Below are 25,296 nucleotides of genomic sequence, written 5' to 3' on the forward strand. Positions count from 1 at the left end.
AGTGGCTCCCAGCCTCAATGGCCACGGTGAATCAGCAGGTCAGGCCCAACGGGGCCGAGGCCCCGGCCAGGCAGCCACATCAATGCAGGAAGGAGGGAGGAGCCCAGGCGGGATCCCCCGGGGACTAGAGGCCCCGGCCAAAGGCAGAAGCAGGGGGTCGGCTCCGTGGCCACAAGATAGTGCAGGGCGGCGCAGCCACCGGATGGAGACAGGCAGCTGGAGATGCGGGCGGCCGCACAGATGCTCGGCGCGGGGGCCCCGCAGAAGTGCTGGGCGGCGTCCGGAGCGGGAGGCCCCGCGGTGGTGCTGGATGGCACTGTCGGGTGAGGCAGCCGGTGGAGCTGGAAAGAAGCCAGAGCGGCTCGACTGCAAGCAGGCTCGTCTGTGTGGGGGCCCGCCGCGCTGCTGTCAGGCCAAAGGACTCGGGCCAGCCGGTGGTGAAGGCGGCCCCCACCCGGGAGCCAGGCGGTGCAGGCGTCGGCGCGCAGTCAGCGCGAGTTGAAAGGGGTCGAGTCCGTGAAGCTGGGCCCCGGCGGGCAAGATGAGGCTAACGAGCCATAGGGGGAGGGGCACAGAGTTGCGGTCGCCATCTTGGGGATCTCAGCGCCGGTGCCGAAGAAACAGCTCTGCCGCGTTTCTGCAATTCCAGGGCCGTTAAGCGCCCAGGTTGGAGCAGCCGGTGCAGGAGAGCCTCCAGCGTCTCTGCTCAAGCCGTGCTGACAGAAATCATGGCAGGAACCAGGGAATTACGCTAATGGCCCCGGACCCATGCGGAGGCCATCAAAGGAGCTGCCACATCGCTGGTGCTCCAGGCCACGCCCCCCGATCTTTCTTAAAATAAAATTGAAATGCAACTTACCTGAGTTTTTCTCATTTTAACACATGCGAAAATGTCTGGGTTGCGGTCTTCCATCTTGTGCTAATCTTATCCGTTCATCCATCGCCACAAGTTCAAGTGCCCTTGCGGCACTAATTCAGATCACCCATCCCTCAAGCTAACATCACTAGACCACTTATTTTTATGACGTTCTTGGGCACCTTAGCCACACCTACTCCGTCATGACCAACGTCCTAACGTTCTCGAACGCAGAACCAGGAACATAAACATGCATAGCCACAAACAGACGCAAAACGTTTGTTTCTTTTCACTAAAATGATAAAAACTGTTATTTTTATGAAAACCGCAGTAGTTTGGAGCATAGCAAGTACTTTTGACATAACGCTGAAAAGAGGTAATTAAGTCCACAAAAACATGGGTACATTTTCCCAATAGGTTATAACTAGCGAACATTGCATGGTTCTACAGTGATCTTAATAATAATTCACATTTATATAGTGAACCAACCCATTATTATAAATAAGACTGACTCAGGAAGTTGGCAAAGTCTCATACGACTGTTTTATTATCAATTGCCTAAAACAGGGAGTTACAACCAACATCAACGGATGTCGCATAGCATATTTCTCAACGCATTTCATAAAAAATAATCCTTTTATAGCAACAATTCATCATAGGTGACAACCTACTACGTGGCAAACTACGAAAAACCTACGGAGCGTTGTAGTTGGTTTAAGGGGAACATCCAAGTATACTTTCTATATAGGGATGGGTTGTGATGGGGTCTCTACAGTCAGATGGACAACTTATACCCACCCCTAGTGCAAGTCATCTTCAACAGTTAAGTTCACAGCATATTATTGACTCTCAAACTATAAGGCCCTTTGTTATAAGGCCCTCTACAATTGGTTGGCATGCTCGTGCCCTCCTGGAACATACTGCTCACTTGCAGCACGTAAGCTGGTACCCCAGGTGTCGGTGGGTGGACTTGACAGAGTCTCCCCACCGAATTAGCCCAACATCCCTCGTCAAAGAATGCCTTCTGCCATTCAGATTCTGTCTTTGAATTTGTCCTTGCTCCTGAGAATAAAATGGAATATAGGCACACTCTTAACACAATTCTGGTCTGCACGCCCAACTCGTATTTCCATCTTTGACTCACGTGACAGGAAACCGTATTTCGGCCTGTTTGCAGCATTTGATTGTTTTGAATTAATTTGGCACTCGTGTTGTTCTTTCTTTGCACCTTAACAAGGGCTTCAGCTTCTCAAGTTCACTGTTCTTTAAGAATAGATAACCAGTTCTTGGCCGCTCAACACCAGGAAAAGACCTGGAATAGCTGCCTGGCCTGGTGTCCTTTGACACCAGACCAGGAAGCTATTCCAGGTCTTTCCTCGATCTTCAGCTGCGACAAAGCCTTCCGATCCTTCTTTCTCTCTGGGTCTGAGCTTACTAAAAAATGTGACCACGATGTCCAGATTCTATATAATGGCGGCACTGCCTACAGTCTATTCACTACGTATAGCCAGCCTTTATGATTACTTGCATTGCTGCATCTGTACAGTTATAAAACGGCTTGCATTTTCTGTAGTGCTCTTCACACGTGCAATCTTCATTCCGCATATGAAAGTTTCTAGATTCCTTTACTTCATCAGATTCTAAAAGGTCCATACATTCTCTCCTTCGGCCACTCTTCTCAGTGTGTCACGCTTGCTTCTTGTGACTTCACCAGCCTCTCTTTCTCTCATCTTCATATTCCTTCAGGGATCTCCTCCAAGAGATTGTCATCTCTACGGGGTTACATCATACAGGGTCTTCTCAATGGATACCTTTTCTCAAAGGCTCTATGTGGAATAGGCACCATCACTGGTGTTGGGCATCTTATGATTTCTGGCTTCCAACATATAGGAAGAATGGGGTTCCGGGACTTCCTGCAGAGGCATTCAGCTGCTCCTCTACACTCCCACTCTGGTTTATTCATCAATCACTCCTTCATCAGTCTTCACATCTTGGTATCCTCTTGAAGAAGTACTTCTTCAGAGTCCAGATCTTTATCACTCCTTTCAGGGATCCTGCTGATTTTAGATGTGCATCAATGCCCCAGGTCATATGGCTGCACTGTCCATTCAGACTACAGTAGATCCATCGTCCCACGTACTTCTTGTGATTTCTTGGATGCAGGAACTTTCTTCCCTTAGGTGCTAAGATGCTGACCTCTATATATTTCCTAATTTCTTCATCTGTCAACTTGGGACCACACCCTTAATCGACATCGATCATGATCTTCATTCAGACTGCCTTCTTTGCTGTCTTCTTGCACTGTGTGATTATTATCCTGATCACACAGATTCCAAACATCACCATTACTAATACTGCTGCCAGGAACTTGAAGATATTCGCCATCCATTGTGGAGCCCATGAGAAGATAGACTCGAACTAACTGACATCTGCACTGTCTTCTGTCTCATCTTCCATCTGATCGTGCAGCTTTGTCAGCAATGTTATGGCCTCTGACAAGGTCCCATTTTCATCATCATGAGAAGGTATGAACGTGTAACCTGATTCCCCGATTTTGGCACAAACTCCTCCATCGATCGCTGTGATCATATCAAGGACATATCTGTTCTGGAGGGTCATCAGTCTTATGGCCCTCAATTCTTCTTTGATAGCATTGAATCCCTTCATGGTAGTGTTGATCGTCTGCAGGAGCTCCCAACGAGTGATTTGCATAAAGATAGGCATAAAGATAGGCGTGAATATTGCTGAAGTCTGGCTGAAAAACCTGTGCTCATACGGAATAGCATCAAAAGCTTAATTCTCCCTCTTGGTTCGTTTGAGAAATTCGAGTGGTGATCTCCTCAAGTGGGTATCTGCTTTTGGAAACTCTCCAATATTGAGGTCACTCTTTGAATCACTAATGCTGGAACATGGATAAGCACTATGGAGCACATCCCTCCCCAATCTTTAGCAGCTTCCTGTAGGCGCTAGACCCACAAGCTCAATAATGATCCATCAGGATGACTGTTCCATCCTTCATGCCTGGTACGTCAAAAATCCAGCCACACTAGCGATTCTCTCCAACTCTCCTCATGCCATTATTTCTGAAACATAAGGATGCACTTTCCAGGGGTACTATCTGCAATGGTCCTCCTTTATCGACGACCCGTGTCAACAACTTTGTAATTTTTGGCCATTGATTCTTGCATTCTTTTTCTGCAGTTTCTATAACTGGTTCATACTGTCCTGTTATGCTGCTGCTTTGCACACAACCAATCCTTCAGCCCACCCTTCGCGGGTAAGCACTGTTCCTTTAATTTGCAGTTGGCCTCTTTCCCAACATCTCTTTATTCCTCTTTATTTTTGCCTTGGCAATTTAACATCTTGTTTCTTCAATTCTGATTCCTGCTCTGCTCATTCCAGGCTGTTCATATCTTATTATTAGATTCCTTGTTTCTGGCCTCCCTCTTGTCTTCAAATCTTACACATAATTATCTTCTGTTTAATTTGTCGCTTTATTCATCCACACTAAAGATGCTGCTCGACCCAGGAACTGTCCTCTTGTCAGGCAGAGTGCCAGATGCGTCAGGCAATGAGCTTTGTTCACTGGTACTTCTGTAGCTATGAATAATTTGGAAGTTCACATGGCATGAGGTATGAGAGCACAGACTTGGCAGCTCTCCTTAGACGTTCTTTTGCATGTGCTGGTACCTAATTGCTTAATCCAAATTCGAAACTGTACAAATACAGAAGCACCTGGAAGAACAGCACCTACTAGGAGCCAGACAATCAGGCTTCCGTCCCCAACATGGGACTGAGACGGCTCTTATTGACCTTAAAACACAGATCGATATGCTCAGAGATAATGGTCAAGCTGCCTTACTCCTCCTCCTCGACCTCTCTGCATCATTTGACCTGGTCGACCACTCTGTCCTATGCACACACCTACACACTTCAGCTCACTTCTCCGCCAAGGCCATTACATGGATTAGATCATTCCTTAACGGCAGAACCATGAGGGTTTTTTCACCTACAGATGCAGCTGACCCCATACCATCACCTGTGGCGTACCTCAGGGATCCTGCGTCTCCCCCACACTGTACAATATATTTATCAAGCCCCTTTTCGATGATCTGGATCATCTCTGTATCACCTACACTAACTATGCAGAAGATGCCCAGATCCTCCTTCTGCGTTCTGGAGATTATGGGAATGATTTGGCCTTGGTGAATAGAGTTTACATCATCCAGGCATGGATGGCCATACATGGACTATGCCTGAATGATGATAAAACTGAACTCATCACCCTGGGTACTACGGCCAGCCTAAAGAAACTAAGCCCTGCCTATTCATCTTTCATGATCGATGGCAACACTATTAGGGTAAAACATTGGGCTTCTACTTGGATTCAAACTTCTCCTTCAATAGACAGGTGAATTCATTAGCCTCCTCTATGGCCTACACGTGTAAATTGATCCGCGCAGCCAAAGTTTTTCTATCCGACTCTAGCTGCTTGACCCTTGCCAGAGCCCTTATATTGTCCCGTCTGGACTATTGCAATGCTCTTTATCTTGGGTGCTCGAAAGCTACCACTAGCAAATTACAAATTCTCCAGAATAACGGTCTTCGAGCGGCTCTGGGCATCTCTAGAAGAGACCATATCACAGTATACAGCCAACAGAACAATTGGATCCCCATCAAAGATAAAATTCTCCTAAAAACTGCTTCACTCACCTACAAGTCCCTCAATAACGCTGCTCCTATTTACCTCATCGACAGATTTCACAGACAGACTTCTCTGAGACCCACAAGAACAGCATATAGAGACTGCCTCTCTGGCCCCAACTATAAACGCTCCACTATAGGAGGCAACAGCTTCCCAGTGAAAGCGGCCAAACTGTGGAACTCCCTACCACCAACTCTCAGAATGGACTTGCCTTACCACAACTTCCGATCCAAGATTATTTCTTGGCTGAAGACGCAAGCTCTCTAACACACAGAATTCCTATGTCTTGCATATCCCTGGCCATCTGTACATATTGTATTCACCTGTGTTAATTTGTATATATGTATATATTCCTTGCTATTATTATTGTGTGCATGTGTATGTATATATCATTATTGATGTAACTAAGTTTCGCAAATTCATGTAACTGCTGCGCCCTGTTACCTTAGGGTATTCTGGCGCATTACAAATAATAAACAAATAAAAACCACATGTTATTACCCAAGTGTGTGTGTCATCATTGTCTTCCTCTGCACTCCTCCTGTGTCTTCCTAACACGATATCTAAGGCCCGTGGAAACAACTGAGGAGACAACACAATGGGCTTTGGCTCATCGCTAATGGACAAATCTACAAGAGTTCCTGGAGTGGGGAGAATCAAATGGATTTCTGCCTTATTTGGATCAAAAGTGTAAAAAAGATGGATCCTGAGAAACAAAAAGACACAAAGCATAACTGTGCAGATGTATATCGCAACCAACATATTAATCACCACCACTTATGCCACTCTGGTTGCTTGGGCTTGCTCATTCTTTGAAATTGTACCATTTTCAACGTTCCTCATTTTTACTTCAATGTGTTTTAAAGAAGGAAAATACACTTTTACTCCGCCAATTGTAATGAATTTGGTAACTGTAGTAATTGCTCTACTATCGCTATAAGCAACCTTCTGATCACAGGGCTATTCTTAGGATCCAGTAAAAATGTGTGGATATCCACATCTCGCCTGACCAGAGGAGGGTGAGCTCGAAGGATAAATGCAAAAACAGCAAGCACAAGACGATGCACATCACTTTCTGGGAGGACCATAGAATTAGCCAAATAAATGGCCAGTGAAAAACAAATCCGGGGTACTGTTCACGTTTCCAATTCTTTTTTTTTTTTAACCAACTTTATTTTAATTCTTTTTTTTTAACTTAAGACAATGGTTGAGCTTCTGTCACAACTTATGTTATGTTTCCAATTCTTAATCAAATGTTGTTCAGGCATAATCGTGATACATCAGCATTTCTCTAAAGTTCATTTTCAAAGATTCCTGTGACTTGAGCAAAGAATTGCACGCCTGCTGTAATATCTATAAGGAGTGTCCAGGGGGAGCCACAGTCCAAATGCAAATCTGTATTCATTATTCTGTATGTAGCCTTATCTTCCTTCTTTGTAATCGATCGAGTCTGCACACGCTGACATTTTTCTTGTCTTGCTTCTCGATCAATGGCTGGGGGTGCTGCGGTCTCGCCGGCGTATAGCTTGACGTCGTTCAGGTGTATCCTCGCTCATCTGCCTTGTACTTTTACTGCTGAGGGCGTAACATTCTCTACACAAAAGGGGCCATCAAACCTTGGCTTGAGCCATTCCAAGTGAAGTTTTTAATTAGCATGGTGTCACCAACAAAAAGTCTTGGTGCCAATAATAGTTCATTTGATCCGGTTGCTGAATGGTTTTCATCTTTGTTCTGAGACTGACCCCCAAAACACTTGAGTTGATGTGAAGTGAGAGAGATGCTAGAGGTCATACATGTCAAATATTCACGTAACCCATTTCTTAAATGTTTTGCTGTACTCTAAACATCAGGTCTACTCCTGGATGGAGGAGTCAAAGGCGTTCGGATTCACCTTCCTGACACTAGTTCATGGGGTGTTAGTTGATGGTCTGAACCAGTCTGATTCCTTGGGGCATATAAAGCTAAGGGCAGGCAATATAGCCATTCCTTTTTCAACATTAGCTTAAGCTTGGTAATCCTTTCTTTAAGGAGGCAGTTGAGTCTCTCATTGTTTGCCTGCGAGTGATAAGCAGAAGAAAACTTGTGCTTTATGCTCAACAATAATCCTATCTGTTTAAACACTTCCTTTAACAAAATGTGGCCCATTATCGGATCCGAGCACTTCACACACTCCTCATCTTGGAAAGACTTCACGTACTAAAAACTTTACTTCGCAAGTGGCGTCAGGGTGTGTACATGGACCTGCTTCGATCCACCTGGAGAAGGGACACATCACCACTATCAAACATGTATCCACTACACACTTGCAGCATATCAACATAGTCAATAAGCAGAACCACAAGCCTCAGAAGGGATACATTACTCACCGTAATCTTATTTCTGATGCTTGTATCTGCTTAGATTCACATGCGTCCACCCTTCTTCCCCTTGGAGTAGAAAGTGCATAGATGTTTTCTGGCTTTATCTAATCTTATCTGCTTTATTACATCTGTACGCTCGCTACAATTCATGCAACCTCATGTCAGAAACTACACAATCTGAGGGACCTCGATGCATGAAGGACCATGGGTACAGAGGACATCACACTAGGGATAGTATTGCTGGCACTCCCTGTCGACACCCCTTTTTGAGTTTTGAAAACAAATAATTTAATACTCTGCCACTACTACTAGATGTCACTGTATGCATAGCATGTGAATCTAAGCAGATACAAGCATCAGAAATATGATTACAGTGAGTAATGTATCCTATATACCAAGGTTGTCCAACATACGGCCCGCAGGCCACAATACGGACCTCCAAGCCATTTGATGTGGCCCACAGGGCTCAAGAGAGTCCATGGACCAGATTAATTTTATTTCTGCAATGTTGGTCGAGTATGGTACCCAACCAACATTGCAGAAATAAATAAACTGGGCTGTGGCAGATGGGCGGGAGGTGGGGAAGACTGTTACTGCCTCTGGTGCCCCCTGAAGGTGGCACCAGAAGCAGTTACAGGCCTCAGCCACGCCCGGTTTATTTATTTATTTCTGCAATGTTTGTCGGGTATGGTACCCGACCAACATTGCAGAAATAAATAAATAAACCGGGTTGTGGCAAAAGAGCGGGACGTTGGGACTCTTACTGCCTCTGGTGACCCTGCAAATAACCTGATGAAAAATGACTAGGGTGAAATGCCAATTTCAGTACTGCAAAATTAGGGAAAAACTTTGTATTGGTTCTTGGAGTTGGCGAGTTTACATGTGCACATTTTAACGTGTTGATTTTATGGAAGGTGAATGACTTTTTTGTCCTATGCAATTTGGGTGGTTGTCAAAAGCCAATTTAATTATGCATATTACAATTTGAACTGCAAATTTCTGATATCACATCACATTGCAACAGAGTTTACCTTTTTGATATGTGGGTGGAGCCATGTGCAAATGGCCGGAATCTTGTGCGACTGTGAGCGTGGCATACATCTCAGGGTTTTTGATTTTCAAATGTAGGCAGGTATTCCTGGAAGGGGGCACCAGAGGCAGATACAGGCCTCCGCCACAGCTTGGTTTATTTATTTGGGCAATATTTGTCGGGTCCATGGACCAGATTCATTTATTTATTTCTGCAATGTTGGTCGGATACTGGTACGTGGGGGGTCGGGGGGGGTGCGGCACCAGAGGCATTTACAGACCTCAGCCATGCCCCGTTTTATTTATTTTGGCAATGTTTGTCGGACCCGTGTCTTATGCCTAACTCCCACGTGTCGGCTGCGGGGAGCCATCGTGTACCACACACTATGCCCAGTTTGCCACTCCTCGTTACATGGGTAGATGAAGGAGATGGTCTGTTGCGGTTTGGCCGACTGGTAGCCTGACCGCAGGTAAAGACCCCAAGAGGGAACACTGCAAACATGGTTTGCTGCAAACTTACCCATGCCCTTTCCTGGCCTCGTGGAGGCTGGGCATGGGGACCCTGGCCCTAAATGTTGTCAGGTAAGCAGAGGCTGGCCGTACCTCTTACGGGGCATGTGGCGGCAGGCCAGCCATGTGGAGTCTTGCATTATCGGGTGCTGGCCACATCTTCTAGAGTTGGGGAAATGTGGAGAATCCACAGTTGCCTCTGCCAGGTTTTACCTTCAGACCTTTTCGCCCTTTCACCAACACTGCAGGCTCAATGTGCTTCGAATGGCAGGCTTGAGCAATCCTGTTCAGCCCAGGTCCCTGTAGGGAGGCCCAACCGATTAATTCAGTTATTTCTGCAATGTTGGTCGGATACATGTACCCGACCAACATTGCAGAAATAAATACATTAACAGGGTTGTGGCAGCAGTGGCGTCGCCATTAACACAAGTAAAGAATATGTATTACAGAGATAAGCTGGCATATGTATTGGGCACATGCTCAGGCAGCATCAATCATGCTTTGTACAGGACAATGCTGGCCTGAATTGGGAACAGCCAGCATAGACCTGTTACAGAGGCATATTTTGGGCACAACCAGCATGCCAATTTGTTACATCAGTGACAGTGCTGCCTTACACTGTGTCCACAGTGATCATTAAAATGTGTTCTAAAATGTTTTAGTCTGCTGTTGGTGACATGGAATATATAACTGATTGTAAACTTATGGCTTTTTGGTCACTTTTCCTGCTATAAAATGCACCATTTCAGCCCCATAGATGGAAAACAACCCTCCCTAGATGCTTATAGCTCCCTCGCTACGCTCGGTCGCCCCCACGATTTCAGAAAAATATCAACACATACACACTGGAAGAAATCACAAGAAACTAACCTTTGGATCACTGCCCCGGACACCAAAAGCTATCTTTGGGACTGCATGGCTATCGCTGCCTGTGATGCTATTGTGTCAAAGGTCACACACCATCGCTTTTTAATATACAGATTTGGGTGCGGTTGACTTTTGGCTCGCCGGCCCACCGGGTGACAAAGTTAATGCTTCGCCCCCACATTCAAAAACGTTGGACAAGCCTGTTATTTACAGTACATGCTAACTATCAATTTAAGTTACATTTAACACATACAATGTCTATTTGTGTCAAATTGAACATTCATCTGTCAACGTAAATCATGTACCAAACAGCACACTGCCCATTCTCATTTGCATAAATATTTAAAACTTTGTTTACATTGTCTTGTGCTTCCATTCTCCCTATGACGGTTGACCAACCACTTCGAAAGACAGATCTCAGTAATACAAACTTAACATTCCTACATAAGCTTTCAATATAGTAAATCTTATTTCTTTGTGGATAATCAAGACATTTTGTCCTTCAAATTGTTAGTGCATTAGACACATAACAATGCAACCCTTCATCCAGCGTTCACAGCGTGTGGAAGGGAGTTTCGTTTGGTGAACACATGCCACCTTGTCCTTTTCTTTCCTCTTGTTTTTAGGAGCTCCAGATTCGAGGCGGGTGTAGCAGAAGACTGGATGCTGGCTGCAGGCACGGTGACCGTTACGTTGCTGGATGCAGAATAACACGAAGCGTGTGCTCCTGTTCGGGCATGGTTTAAATAGCCTCCAAAGTAGTTCCAGGTAAGAAGTTCCCCAGAACCACGCCCGAGTAAAAAATAGTCCCTGTAATAAAATAGTCCCATCCAGGCCTCACGTTGGCTTGGACTCACTTGCAGCATGGTCTGCATCAGGTAAGTAAAGTCTATGAGCCTGGCGCCTAAGGCGCCAGGACTGAACCCAAACAGACCCCAGCCGGAGCTGTTGGGGTTTTAATAAGTGTCATGATGCCTGCTCCCAGAGCTGATTGGCTTGGTCCTGATGCCCGGGGGTAGGCATCATGACACTTCATGTATTTTATTTATTGCTTATTTGAAAAGCGCATATACAGCAAATGTTGTTTCAAGGCGCCACAAGACAAAGGGTGGGGGGCAGGGAGGAAAAAACAATAACGGCCCTACTAGGCCTTGTGCCATTCAGATGCAGTAGCAAGAAGTGCAGGGGGGAAAGAGTGGGAATGGGGAGGTGCCGGTCGGGCAGAAGGGAAACTGCTAGGGTTGAAGGGAGGTGCGGTGCGGTGCAAGAGTGGTATACACGTGCAAGGGTGGAGGGGAAGAAGGGGGCCAATGGGGCTAGGCAAGTGCTAAGGGGTGGCCAGGTGGGCAAGTTCCAAAACAGCATTTTGAAATTATATAAACCTTAAAATGTGCTCTTCAACTTAAATAATCATATATACAAGTACAACAAAATGTCACTATTGGAAACCATTAAAACATATTAAATATTACATCAGTCGAAATGGTTACAGTTTCTTATGTATACCACTTGTCCATGTGTTTCTTTAATTTCGACCGCTTCAGTATTACATTACTTGTGCATAACAAAGTCAAAGAAAAATTATTAAATTATTAAACAATTTAATGTTAAGATATTTGATCTCACAAAGCACATCTTGAGAACTTTGATTTAATGATGGTTGATCGGACAATATCAGTTAAGCTATGTAAAAAGATATGGATAATCGTCTGATTAAATATTTGAAATGAGTATTTACATAAAGTAGAACAAAACAAAAATGCATAGGACGGTTCATAATGGTGTAGACCTTTTCAGTAACGTAAAAAAATGAGAATAGAGTGCACGTTGAATATAAAGTAATAGAAAGTGGCCTAACAGAGAACATTTACAGAAAACAATAGTAAAAGTTGACTAACCGTTACTTGGAAGAACAGATGAGCCGACTCAGCAAGCAAGGTCAAATATGTAGAGCTGGCAATATCTGTTGTCGATCTCACAGATGTTTTCCAGTTAACCCCCACATTGTTTATAAAGGATTACAGAAGTGGGTGTGGATGTCTGACGTGTTCGTTCACACCCACCAGGCCTATATGACAATGTTTGACATCCTCAATCCCGCCAGTGCAGCCCCCTTGCAAGTGCACGCCCACAGGTGCGAACAGCCATTGATAGCGGAGGATGGGGATGAGGCGGGCTCAATAGCCCCGGAACACAGTCAAAGGATACAGAAATATGTTGATTGCAGGGACAGAGTCTTCAAAGGGTAGTCTGGAGACAACAGGTTTGGGGTGGCCATGTGGATAAGGCTGCCCTTGCGAAAGAACCTGTTAGGCAAGATTGTATGCAGTACCCTGTGGGAGACTGCACCAGCCTTGTCCTCTTGGCAATAGTTAACCCAACTTTCGGTATAAGCATGTACTACACAAGTTGGTAGGGTGACTGAGCAGCCAGACTTATCTCAAGAGGGGTTAATGTGAGCTGTAGGGTTGCAACATAGCTTCACAGTGACAAGTATCCAAATAAACAAACTCAAGGTTTCTTGATTAAACAATAATTTATTAATTTAATAGTCAGTTTGAATAAGCCTTCGTTAGAAGGGAGCAAATATGTAACACTTAAAATGTACTTCAAAAATACACACTCTCAGTTTCAATAAATCAGTAAATACCCATTTGGGATGGCACACACACTTCCTACACCCTGAGGTGACTTGAATCACTAGGAAACTGTGGACATTGATATATCACTGGTACATGTAGAGCAATACTGAGTTTGGTGTCAAAAGGAAAAGGTTAAGGGTGAAAACAATGGTTAACAAGTTTCTCAAACAGCTAGGCACTTTTAAACCCCCAATGCAATGTAGATTAACCCTTTCCCAGATACACACGTTAATAATGTGTGACAGTTTTGGAGGGGCAGATCAAAACACAAAGTCAGAGGTTAGAAGAGTCTTCGGGGAGCCAGGAGCCAGGAAAGCTAATGTCATTTAAGCAAAGTATGGGGGAACTAGAGTTCTTATTGAAGGTAGGTAAAAAGTCTTGCACAATGTTATAGAGTTTTTTTTAAAATGAAATCACTGTTGGGCCACAAGCTGGTTCCAGCTGGCTGCTTTTTCTGTTGTAGTATGGCAGATCCTGTTGTTCCTGGGTCTCAGTCGTGGGGACAAGAGGGGAGGACATCTGAGGACTCCTGCACTAAGATTCGAAGGTCTGCGGCAGCAATGGGCAAAATTCAGATCAGCGGCACTTTGTGGTTTAAGCTTCTTGTGAACAGCTCCACCGCGGTTCTCGGATACCTTATGGGCTTTCCTCACTTCTGGGGTCCAGAACTCCATTGAGGTGGCTCACGCTTGGTTAGTCCTGCTTCGAGGGAGTCCAGAGAATCTTCTTGGAGCTCGGGTCCAACTTGAAAATGATACTCGATTCTGGTTTTCCTCTCACTGACCACCGGTTCCTGTAGGAGCAATGGAAGTACAGCCAGCTCCGAGAGGATGTCCAGATGAGTTTGTCTTGGGGTCAATTGGTCCCACCAACCCAAGGGGAGAAGTTGTCCTTTGCAATGCTTCTCTAGTCGATGCGAATTCAGAGCTTCAGCACTGCAGCAGGGCTTCACCGGACAAACCAACGGTCCAGGAGTTGCAGGAAGCGTCTCTTCCAAGTTCTTTGAATGCCTTCATCCAATGGTCGACTCTAACTTCTGTCTAAAATACCTCCCCTTTTATAAACGTTTCACACATTCATTTGCAGCCTAGCTGTCAGTCACCCAGCAGGGTGGCTGTCCTTGCCGGACAGTCAGCCGGCCAATCACCACAGATTGCATTTGGGTCTCCTAGGAGACTAAGCACAGGGAGATCCGGGCACCGCCCTCGCTTACTGTCCTGCCAGACATGCTGGAGCCAGTGGTGGGCTTCAGCAGTGAACTCCGCCAAAGACAAAACTAACCAAGGGACCAAACCTGGTTTGGCGCACAGAGTACATTTCAAGAAGGACCTTTCCACCAAGAAATGGCAAAAATAGAAGTCTGGGCCATTTTGACAAAATGGGCTACCATGGGTGCTTTACTGCAGCTGCAATTGCAGCCCGCGGTAGAAACACACAATGATATGAAAAAATAAACTACTGCCACCAGCCATTAATTGTAGAAAGGTTAACATAAAATTGTTACATGAGAAACTAGACTAAGGGTATACTAAGTAACCCCTCCAGCACCCTAACAGAACCCTGTGTGGTGTATATGGTATTCAGCACTTTGAAAAAACCAGAGGGTGTTTTACAACCTAGTCCCCAGGGATTCCATACCCGGGTGGCCAGGGAAAGGCGATTTGCTTTTTGGATCCTGACAGTGGGGTGGACAAGCGATGGAGGATCACCTGGGTAGGGGGTTCTCGGGTAGTGGGGGGAAAGCAACCAATGGTGCGACATGGTATCCCCCTTTTTAAACAACCCATCTAACCCCTATCCCTACTTATTAATGGGAAACTTTCATAATTCCTCCCCACTTTTCCTTGACAAAAGTACTGCACCAAGGAAGATGAGGAATAAGGTTAGAAAGATTACTGCCCCTGAATTACATTGGCCCTGTGATGAGGCCAGGCAGAGTCGGGCACGTAACTCTAACAATGTACACCTGCCACTTATTAACACTCCCTGTGAAGATAGAAGGTGGCACGGACACACTTTGAGCGAATCTGGGTACGAGAAGGAACAGCTCTTCAGAGGCTGATGCGAACCGGGCTGTGGAAGGCCAACGGGCTGATCAACAGTTGAGAGGATCAAGAGAAAGCCAGGCAAGATGTTCATGCTTTTGGGTGGCCCTGGGCGTTTCCAAGAGCAAAGCCGAGCATGCGGATGAAATTAACCTTCATGTTGCCAGAAAGCATCCAGCTACCCTCCCGGGTGAACGGCAGAGTTGGGGAGGAGCAGAAGAGGTGTTGGTAACGACCTTGAGCTGCAAGAAAGAGATTAAAGCAATCCAATTAACCAGGCAGGTGAGTTATCAAGGGGGGAAAAAAGTCTGGTTGATGTTAAAGAGAAAGTGACTGTAATTTGAAACTTGAAGGTTGTGCGTGTGCCGATTAAAACACGGATGAAGAGAACAATTGTTGAAAGACAAGGACACAAAGTAACAGAGTGGGCCTGCAAGATGAAGTCGCACATTCGAAAGTCTCTGCGAAATATTATGAATTTAGAAGATATTACAAGCGGAGATCAAAGGCAACCGCGATAAGGAATGAAAGTTGAATAAGAGGAAAGTGCCATTTGCAAACTGTGAAAAATGCCAAGAGGGCAAAAGTGAAATATAAAAACTTCGGAAAAAGGCCAAGAAGGCAAGTGAAAGAGAATGAGAACTACAAATACCAACAGACATTTGTGCTGCAAGAGAAAATTGCGAATTGAAGGATTATTGAAAGAACGGTCAAAGTGGTCATGGAGAGCTCTATGTAAATTCCCTGCAGTCTCGAAAGTCTCCAACAGTGAAAAGCTATATGGGATAAAATGTGGGGAAGGAACCCCAGCATAGGAGAGACTGGCACGAGCCCGGCAGAGAGTAGCCTGTGTAGAACTTAAAGAAATTGAATATGAACTGAGTGTTGATGGCAAGGCGGGCAAAGCCTAAAGAAGTGAGCAAACTACCAGAAGTTGAAAGCCTTAGATGGTACTGTTGATTTGTACCAGTAAGCCAAAGTGTGCAAGACTGACAGAACTGTGCCATCCACCCATCCTTTGTTTTTTTGAGACTCTCTAGACCCTCTGGGGTTGAACCTGTTGACAGGGAGGGAGGGAAGGGAGTTGGTGCTGAAGCCATGTTGACATTTCCTTTTGATTTCAAGTAGGGATCAATTAGAAATGTGAACGCACATTCCAGCAAAAATAGTTTGGGAGATACTTCCAAGTGAAAGAAACAGAATTGTTTGGACGATAAATCTAAAGATGAACACTTTGGTTTCAAATTAGAATTAGTAATGTATTCAATTTACAAAAAAAATATTGTCGTCATTGATCCTTCAAAGTTATATTGGTGTAGAGGAACAACATATTATGTTATCCGTCTGTCGTCAAATACACAACATATATTGAGTGAACTTACTTGTTACTTTTATTATGAGGGCCAACTGTAGCTCACAGTTCGTGCATAAGGACCATCATTCGCAAGTACGGATCTTGTAAGACAGGCGGCTCTGATGTCATGCAGCTCGGTAACGCATAGCGGTGGTGTCTTCTTTGGCATGCAGGTCAAGCAGCCAGAGTTTTCTATGCAACATCAATTCTCCACCCGAGTACGCATAAGCCCATAACGATGGCAGGTACACCAGGTGGAAATGTGTTTCATGTGACTGGGTTCAGGCTCCGGTGATTGATCCTCATGACTTTCTTCTGATTCCACATCATCTCGAGTTTTTTTTCTTTCAAGAATTTCCTCTTCTGAATATTCGGGCTCGTACAGGTAGGGCTGAATTGTTGCCATAGATCTTGAATAGTGAAGAAGCACAGAATAATCTGTGAGGTAAATAAAAACATTATTGTTTGTATATTGTAAAAAATAAGAGGTTTCCTGTTAATATTGAATGATAAAAAAAGACAAGCGAAGAAACAACCATGTTACAAAAATACATTGTGAAAAGACAAGATTAATAAGCTCGAACTTTATAAGTTTGCAACGACATTTGTCCGTAATATAAGAAATGAAATGTGAATGCTGAGTTAATTCATTTTAGGCAGTATCCGTAACGGTTCTCAGTGTGTCGTACTTGGCAGATAGCTGAACAGAGTAAAAATAAGTCGGGGAAGCTAGAAACGAAATGCACCAACGCGAAGGAATAAACTCCAACTTAGTGTTGTCAGAAACGGTTTATTTTCAATTATTGAGGAATGAGGCGTCGTCTTGCCATTTCCATGGAGACACTTCAATAGATTGCACACACAGTACGTTGACATGAGACTTGCATTGGCTTTGTGAAAAGGGCGTGAGCGTCTAGTGATGTCAGCTTGAGGGGAGAGTGATCTGAATTAGTGCCGCTAGGGCACTTAAACTTAGGGCGATGAATCAATGGATAAGGTTAGCACAAGATGCTGGTACTCGACCCATCGTTTTCACTAGTGTTAAAGTGAGAAAATCTCGGGTAAATTGCATTGGAATTCTTTTTCAGCATGGTTGTTTTATGCTCTAAAATACAAGCCCTATTGGGCCTAAAACATTTCTGACCAAACTACCCCTTTAACAATTATGCATTGGCTGTTATGGTATTTCTCTTGTGATCTAGTCAGAATTACTTGTCTTGTTTTCTGTGTCCCTGTATTCGCCTCTCAGAGTATACTCTAAACTTGCCTTCAAATCTTCTTGATTTTATGCAACAACAAATATTTATTGCAGAAAACCTATGTTTCTTTACATAGAAATAAAAAAAAAATCAATATATGCAATAAAGCAAGACAGGAAACATCACAAATGAATAAGAGCAAGTTCATAGTCGAAGGATTACTGAAGTGACTGAAGTTATTATGAATGCATGATTGCATCTGAGAAACCATGCATTGTCATTAAAACTGGCTATTGCACATTAAAAAGATATCAATGCGGCTAGTGTGTTTTTAAAAAAGAAAAAAGTATATTGAGTAAAATAGGCATGTGAGTAGCAGCTGATTTGAGCGAGTTAAACTGCAGTCGGTGCGGGAGAGTGAGAACTGAAGCACTCTACAGAATTATTATGTATTTTATATATTGAAATTAGTGTGATTGACATTGCTTGCCCAGTGTTGGGACAGTTTTTTTTTCTGAATTCCAACTAAGGGCTTAGTAGAACCATACAACTGAGACAGTACAAAACTCCACTCTTAATATAAGGCTTTAGTATTTGGTAGCATAGACGGAGCCCCCAGGCTTATCTTAGGAGGGAGAGAGGGCTGTAACTTGGTACAAAGAAATTGTAGCATGCATATGATCCTAAGAAACAGGGAAACACTATGTATTGTAGAAATAAAGTGTTATTTAAATACAAGTAGGCCAAAAGGAATCTTGGAAAAGTAAGTACGATCTGTGAGAAACCTGAAGGGAATTGCAGCTGAAGAACTGTGCATTGTGTGTGGAAGGTACACTGGGCCCTCACGCATTGATAGCCAAGGAGAAGCGATTGCTGCTGTGGCACTGTCCTCGGCTCCGACAACAAAGCAGCACCAATGGATTCAGCACAGCCGGTGAGTCAAAGACTGATAGCAGACCGGACTGTTAAGCTCAAGGTTGCAAGCAGCAACATTGTATCTGGAAAGATGACTTGTGTGTGAATGAACTTTATGAAATGGAAGTATGTACTAGAAACAGAGTGGTACGGCACCACGTGGGTGCTCACTAGAAGGTCGCTGTTTGGTATCAAACTGAGTGTGTGAGAACTATTAAACTGTGAGATCTATTGGTCCTGCAGTGGGTCAAGCTAAATCCTGTGCCCATTCGAAAGTCTTGGATAGCCCATGAGTTGAAATTGGTTTGAGCCCAGCTGAGGGAGATTAATTGTATAAAAGGGGTCTGAGCCCGGAAGAGGAGGATCTGGGGTGAATCTTGACTCACCCGAGAAGATATTGATGTGGCAGATGTGAATCCGACTGAGGGATTCCTGTAGACTAAAATTGGTCTGAGCCCAGATGAGGGAGGCTAATTGTATAAAAAAGGATCTGAGCCTTGCGGAGGGGGGTCCTGGTTGAAGCATGAATCGCCCGGCATGAATATTTGTAAAGGAAAATGTTTCTGTTTTTGGTACATCAGGCCCTGTGAATCAAGAGACTTTGTAAGCGTCTTGAGCACAGAAGGCTATAGTAGTCATTATTGAGATTATACAAATGTGAACAATACATATTAAAACCATTGCAGACATTCATGAATTTAAAAAAAAACATAAATCACAGTTTGATCTTAAGATAAATGAACATATGTTCTTAGAATTAGTAGGTTGAAGAGTAAGACCACAAGAATGGTTCAATCATGAGAGAGGTTCAACAACCGTGAAATCTGCAATTTAGTTAAAGTTCATAAACCTAAGACTTAAGGGGAGACCGGCGAGGGGACAGACAAAATACAAACACAAGAACAAAGTAGGGGTGGGGGCAGTGGCAATATAAGATTCTTATGGAATAATGCATTGACAAAAACTGATGAACAAGCAAGAGTTATTAGGGTATGCCCACCCAGAGAGGGGGGGATCAAGAACCAGTGCTCAAGTTCCATGCAATGATGATGCCAAACAGTCTAGATAGCGGTTGAAAAAAACCCATTTGGCATCATACTTGGGAATAGTATCCATATACGTGGCCATACATAACTCAATTCTATGCATGTGACAAATGTTATTCCACCACCCCTTGACTGAAAGGTTATGGGAGTCTTTCTATTTGGTGGTGATAAGCTTCAGAGCAATGGTAATAAACAGATCATATAGCTTGGCAAAGACATGCAGATTAATGTTAGTGACCGCCATACTTCCTAGAACAACATTTAAAAAGGATAGTGGGACATCCACAGTAAAAATAAGTTTGGGTTTCCATACTTCCTGCCAAAACCTAAATACAAAAAATGCTCTGTGGATCAAGAAGAACAGATGTTGTGTTATGTTGGCCGACGCGCATACGCCCCTGACCCTAGAGTACAGTAGGGACCATGTTTGGTCATTCAAAGCATTGCCCAGGTCATTATCCCATGACAAGTGTGCAGGCCATATAACATTGTTAGAATACAACATTTTATAAACCTTTGAGGCCTTTATAATCAGAAACCATGGTCAATAGCAAAGGTCTAAGGCATCAGGTGTAAGTGTAGTGTCGGGAAAAGGTGAAGTGCATCTAGGCACGCATTTACCAGATTATTATAAAAGCTAAAGTCTGAAACTGGGATGGAAAAGAGATTTGTTAGTTGTTGGTCAATACAATTTTATTTTGCAATCTAAAGAGATAAAATAGTACAATAACCAGTCAAATATCCAACAGCGAAACATAAATGGAGTATACTGTACAAATGGACAATAACAATAATAAATTAGCTAATAAAATTTAATCAATTAAGTCAATGGAAAGAAGAGAAAAGAGGAACGAGATTCAGAAAAAAAGTTAGACAAAAAACACAAGCAATATTGGCATCCAGAAGCATGAATCACCAAAAACATCACATATTACTATGGTTACAAGCTCCATGGTCTATACAAGAAAGAATGTAGCATATCATAAAACTTGGCAGTGGAGTCACCAGAACATAGAATTATACAGACTTTAACGCAAACATCAGCCATATAAATCAAGGAAGCTTCCCCGTGTGTCCCAAAACTTATCAATGTCTCCTGCTTGCTTATAGATAACTTTCTCATAGGTGGAAATGGTGAGCAGCTCCTCCACCCAGTCGTCGATACAACAGGAGCAAGTCGATTTCCAGGATCTTAATATCATTTTCTTTGCAATCATGCAAGCACAGAGAAGCCAGATCTTTATGCTGAATGAGACTTCCTCTACTAGCGACACATCCCCCAGAACCAGTCGAGAGGCAATCGTAGGGATTGTACAAGACAGGATCAGACCCAGACTCTCGCAGACCCTCTCCCAAAATGTCTTAGTGCCCCTTGGTTTTTTACAGTTCCACCATAGTTCGTTCTCCAAAAGGTGTCTTTTGAATAATCGTACTGGCGTCCAGTAAGACCTAAAAAGGAGCTTTGTTTGTGAAGCTCTTAGGCCCCAGTCAATACTCACTAGGCGTGTATTACCACAGCATCGCTGCCAGCAATTCAGTTCAATATCTTCTCCTAGTTCTTCAGCCCACATGGTTGGCAACCTCGTGTCTCTTTTACGACAATCCTTTAAGACTCCATACATAGTAGCAGCAGGATGAGATGCACTTTTGCAGGTCAACAAAGCTGCCCAAGCTACATTCTGAGCTGCCAATTGAGACACGTCCACACTTGCAGCAATAATGCTCTTCAATCTTCTGTATTCTACATAAGTGCAATCAATCATGTTAAATGAGCGGCACAATTGTGCAAACGATATCCATTTGTCACCTTCAATTAGAGCTTTAAAATATTTTATTCTGGTTAGAAACCACCCAGGCCAAAATAGGACTTTTCCTTGTGATTTCAAAGCCTGGTTGAGCCAGATGGAAGCATCGGGGTAGGGCTCAGTACCCATGCGTTTAGAAATATCACGCCAACGGTCAGTGGACTCAGTGGATTTATCGCTTTAGAGGATTTTTTTTCTGGTCGTCAGTAGGGCCTTCAGACCTAACTGAAAATGCACTGCTCTCCCAAGCTATATTTTGTGCTTGGCCTTCATCTGCTTTGATGACCTTGCATAGATGTTGAGTTGTAAATGACAGATGAAAGTCAGTGAAGTTCGGTAAGTTCATTCCCCCTTGCTTTAAGGGGAACTGCATTTTCCACATTGCAAGTCTTGGTGGCTTTCCTTCCCAGATGAACTTTTTTGTATGATCCTGTCAATTTCCTTGAAAAGATGTCCTGGTACTTCAATGGGAAGCATAGATCAAATATAATTTACCTGTGGTGCTAAATTCATTTTTATACTATTGATCTTCCCGCACGTGGATAGTTTAAAAGCCCCCACCTATCTAGGTCAGATTTAAGTTTCGGTAAGATTATTGTAAGATTAATTTTCGACAACTATCACTTCTGGACTGATGCAAATACCCAGATATTTCACCCTTTCTGGACACCAGGTGAACTGGAATTGAGCACAGGTGTGTCGCAGGCAAATATTGTTCACTGGGAGGATTTCAGATTTACCCCAGTTCACCTTATAACCAGAAACTATGGAAAATTGATGGATATTTTGCATCAGGTGAGGTAAGCAATTTGCTGGATCCTGCCGGACCACCAGTAGATTATCTGCGTAGAGCCAGAGTACATTTTCATTATCATTCCCAATTATTGGTTGAAGACTATCATCAAAACAATCCCAACACAAAATAGGAAACTGACACTTAGGACCATGTGCTCCTGCTTTCACTCACAGCTCCATGGATAAGTTTGGACCAGTAGTGCACATGGTACCACTGGAAGAAGCTACTATTACTGCCTGATTGGAAGAAGTAAACATCTATCTTTTAATGTGTATGACTATGGGCAAAGATTTCCAGTTAGAAATCTTTTCTAGCTTGTAAAATACTCGCATTGCGAATTGGACTTCTATTTTTACTCCTTAAAAAAATCATTTTACTCCCAACTTTAAAAAATGGGGAGTAAAACACTCCCACTTCAAAATCTTATCTGGAGCCCTGAGACCAGCCATGTTGAAATGGAGACTTCCCCAGGATAATCGAATGAAGGCTTCTCCATGATGAAGCATCAAACACAAAAATATGCTCTTTTGTTGAGTTTTGTTAGCAGACTTCAGCTTGATGTATGAGTACTCCTTGTTGCCTGTTTAGAACAATACAAAGGTACACACTATCATTGACGATGGTAGCTTCTTTGAGGCATAGGCAAAGATGCATATTAGAATAGTATAGGGTGCAGCAACCAGACATTTGCAACAAACTAACTTCACTACATGGTCTAAAACTATCTACTATATTGGGCTGTTTGTGGAGAATTTACTAGGTATTGCATATGTCAGTTTAGGCAATCACCTGGAATATGCTACTAATTGAATGTGGGTTTTCTCCATGGATAGAGTATCGAGTATCTTGCATTGTTGGTTTCAGCTTAATACTACCTCAGCACTGACATTGGGTAATCATTATAGCTATGTCATAGAGGGGTAGCGTGTACATGTTAGTAGAAATCACTAAATATCCTGGGGTAGAAAACAAGACCTAAAATTAAAATGTTGATGGCTTACAACCAGTCATTCCCTAACATGTTGATACTGATTCCTTAAAAGGACTCCTGTATCAGTTGTTGTCAAGGATATACGACCTACATGCTAGGTTCTCCCTTTACTCACAGGAAAATCTTTGCCTTTTCTGAGACTTTGTCCGCTCCTGTCAAACAGGGTTAATTTAAATGCAGGGAGAGAACTGTGTACATTTGAGTGGCACTTAGGTATTCTCCCTCTGCTATTCACACTGTTGTCTGTTACACTGTGAATGACATAGTGTGAGAAACACTGTGTAAGACTGACTTTCTGGTCCACTGGCATGTGTAACCCATTTTGCTAGTGAGGACAAATGAGGTGAAAACAGATTATGCATACATCTGTCTGTGTACCATGTATAAAAAAAATGCAAACCTTCCTGGGAAGCTACACAAGGCCAGGCTAACAGTGCAGCTAATCACTCGTAATCCGGATGTAATGTATCGACTCATTTGTAGTGCAGTTGCTCACACCAGGTTGGAAAAATGTACATTGAGATGTAGTATAGAAGGTATCTAGTTTTAGCTGTGATAAATACACGGTGTACACTCTTGATTTACACATACCCAAGGACATTGATCTTCTTCCGCCTTCCTGAAGGTTCTGGTTCTACCAGGCACCGATGGTGGTAAAGGCTTCAACAACAAGGTTTTGAGGGATGCTGTGCTCTGAATCAGTTATGTGCATTCAATGTCCTGCACTCCGCAGGCGCATAAACATAATTTAAAATAGTTTCAAACAAAGGCAATACTGTGTACAAAGCCTTTAACATTCTCATTACATTTTTATTTTCAATTATTATTGGTCATATATTTACATAAGTCATTAGTACATTAAATCTTCATTGTTGTCATTAACTCACTTGTCTTTTCAGTTCTTGTTGCTCATACGTATTCATATAGTTTCTCAATTTGATATTATCAAGTGACATTTTCACACAATGATGGCCCCTTTTTTGAATGTCTTCTTATGGTACTTGCCTACACGTTCAGTCCTGTAGTGTTAGCGATCTGACCATATACATGTTTTCTAATTTATTGTTTATTATTGCAGCCGTATGGTGGTGAAAAAAAACAACCTTTTAGCCCATTATGACCAGGCGTTTCTTGTCTTTAAGGAGATTCATTCTGGACGTCCACACTTTAGCCTTATGTGACTTATCCCCATCCCGTTGTTCTTCCCTTCCACATTGTGTGCTGTTTTCAGATTAGGGCCTTAAATTAAAAGCTACGTTTGGACAATTGCTTGTTACACAATATTCTGACTGTACATTATGAATGCTGTGCGGTGTGAATAGTTTCTTTATGAATGTATGCAATGCATAATTCAACAAAATGTATAGAATTGGGAAGTGGCTTTGGTGGGTGGAAAAATGCATTTCCACGAGTATGAATTCTTAAAGTGTCTTAATTATGTCAGCAGTCTAAACATGATTTCTGTGAAAAGGGATTTGAGTTCCCCACCTTGAATACGCAATGGGGTGGGTTATGTAATTGCAAGGAATTACTTATCTCCAAATTGTAATATTATAGACTAAATCGGTCCTAGCTGATATCTCAAGTTCTAGGATTGCTGCTTCTGATTGGTAGAAATTATCACTACGTTCTTCTACATGCCTTCTGGTGAATTGTATTTGTTCATGCATCTCCTGCTGTACAGGTCTTCAAGAAGGATGGGGTTGTGGTTTCTTTGGATACCACTAATGAAGAGGACTGCAACTGGATGATGATGGTAAGGTCAGCCACAGATTTCAAGCACCAGAATCTGACGGCCTTCCAGCATAATGAGGATATCTACTTCACCACATCCCGTGACATTCCCCCAGGCACAGAGTTGCGTGTGTGGTATGCAGCATTTTATGCAAAAAAAATGGAAAAACCAGTTCTAAAGCAGATTGGGGCCTCCAAAACAGGTATGTTGTGCTTTAGTTTGCATCCCTGTCCATACATTAGTGGTGCCTGTAAAATGTTTTTCTTTCTCTATTGGTGCAGTTTTATTTTATGCATTGATGCACACTTAAGGTCCTTTTGAAATGACAATAAGGTTTGTGCTATAGAGTTGCCTTTACACAGCAGATGAGAAATACAAGTGCTATAATTGAGGAGTTTGCCACAGCAGAATAAGATCGTCTCTATTGTCTGAATAGCTTTG

General features: G+C 43.2%; 1 protein-coding gene across 4 annotated transcripts in view; it reads left to right on the forward strand.

The window, feature by feature from the left end:
- PRDM15 (PR/SET domain 15) overlaps positions 1–25,296 on the forward strand; it is a 1,394,990-nt gene that overhangs the window by 171,898 nt on the left and 1,197,796 nt on the right. For all 4 annotated transcript variants that reach the window (XM_069636031.1, XM_069636033.1, XM_069636034.1 and 1 more), the window contains exon 5: positions 24,805–25,057. In XM_069636031.1, coding sequence (XP_069492132.1) covers positions 24,805–25,057 — 253 coding nt within the window. The remainder of the gene's footprint in view (positions 1–24,804; positions 25,058–25,296) is intronic.

Source organism: Ambystoma mexicanum, chromosome 7p, assembly GCF_040938575.1.
Source record: "Ambystoma mexicanum isolate Mex_15411 chromosome 7p, UKY_AmexF1_1, whole genome shotgun sequence".
NCBI classification, from domain to species: Eukaryota; Metazoa; Chordata; class Amphibia; order Caudata; family Ambystomatidae; genus Ambystoma; species Ambystoma mexicanum.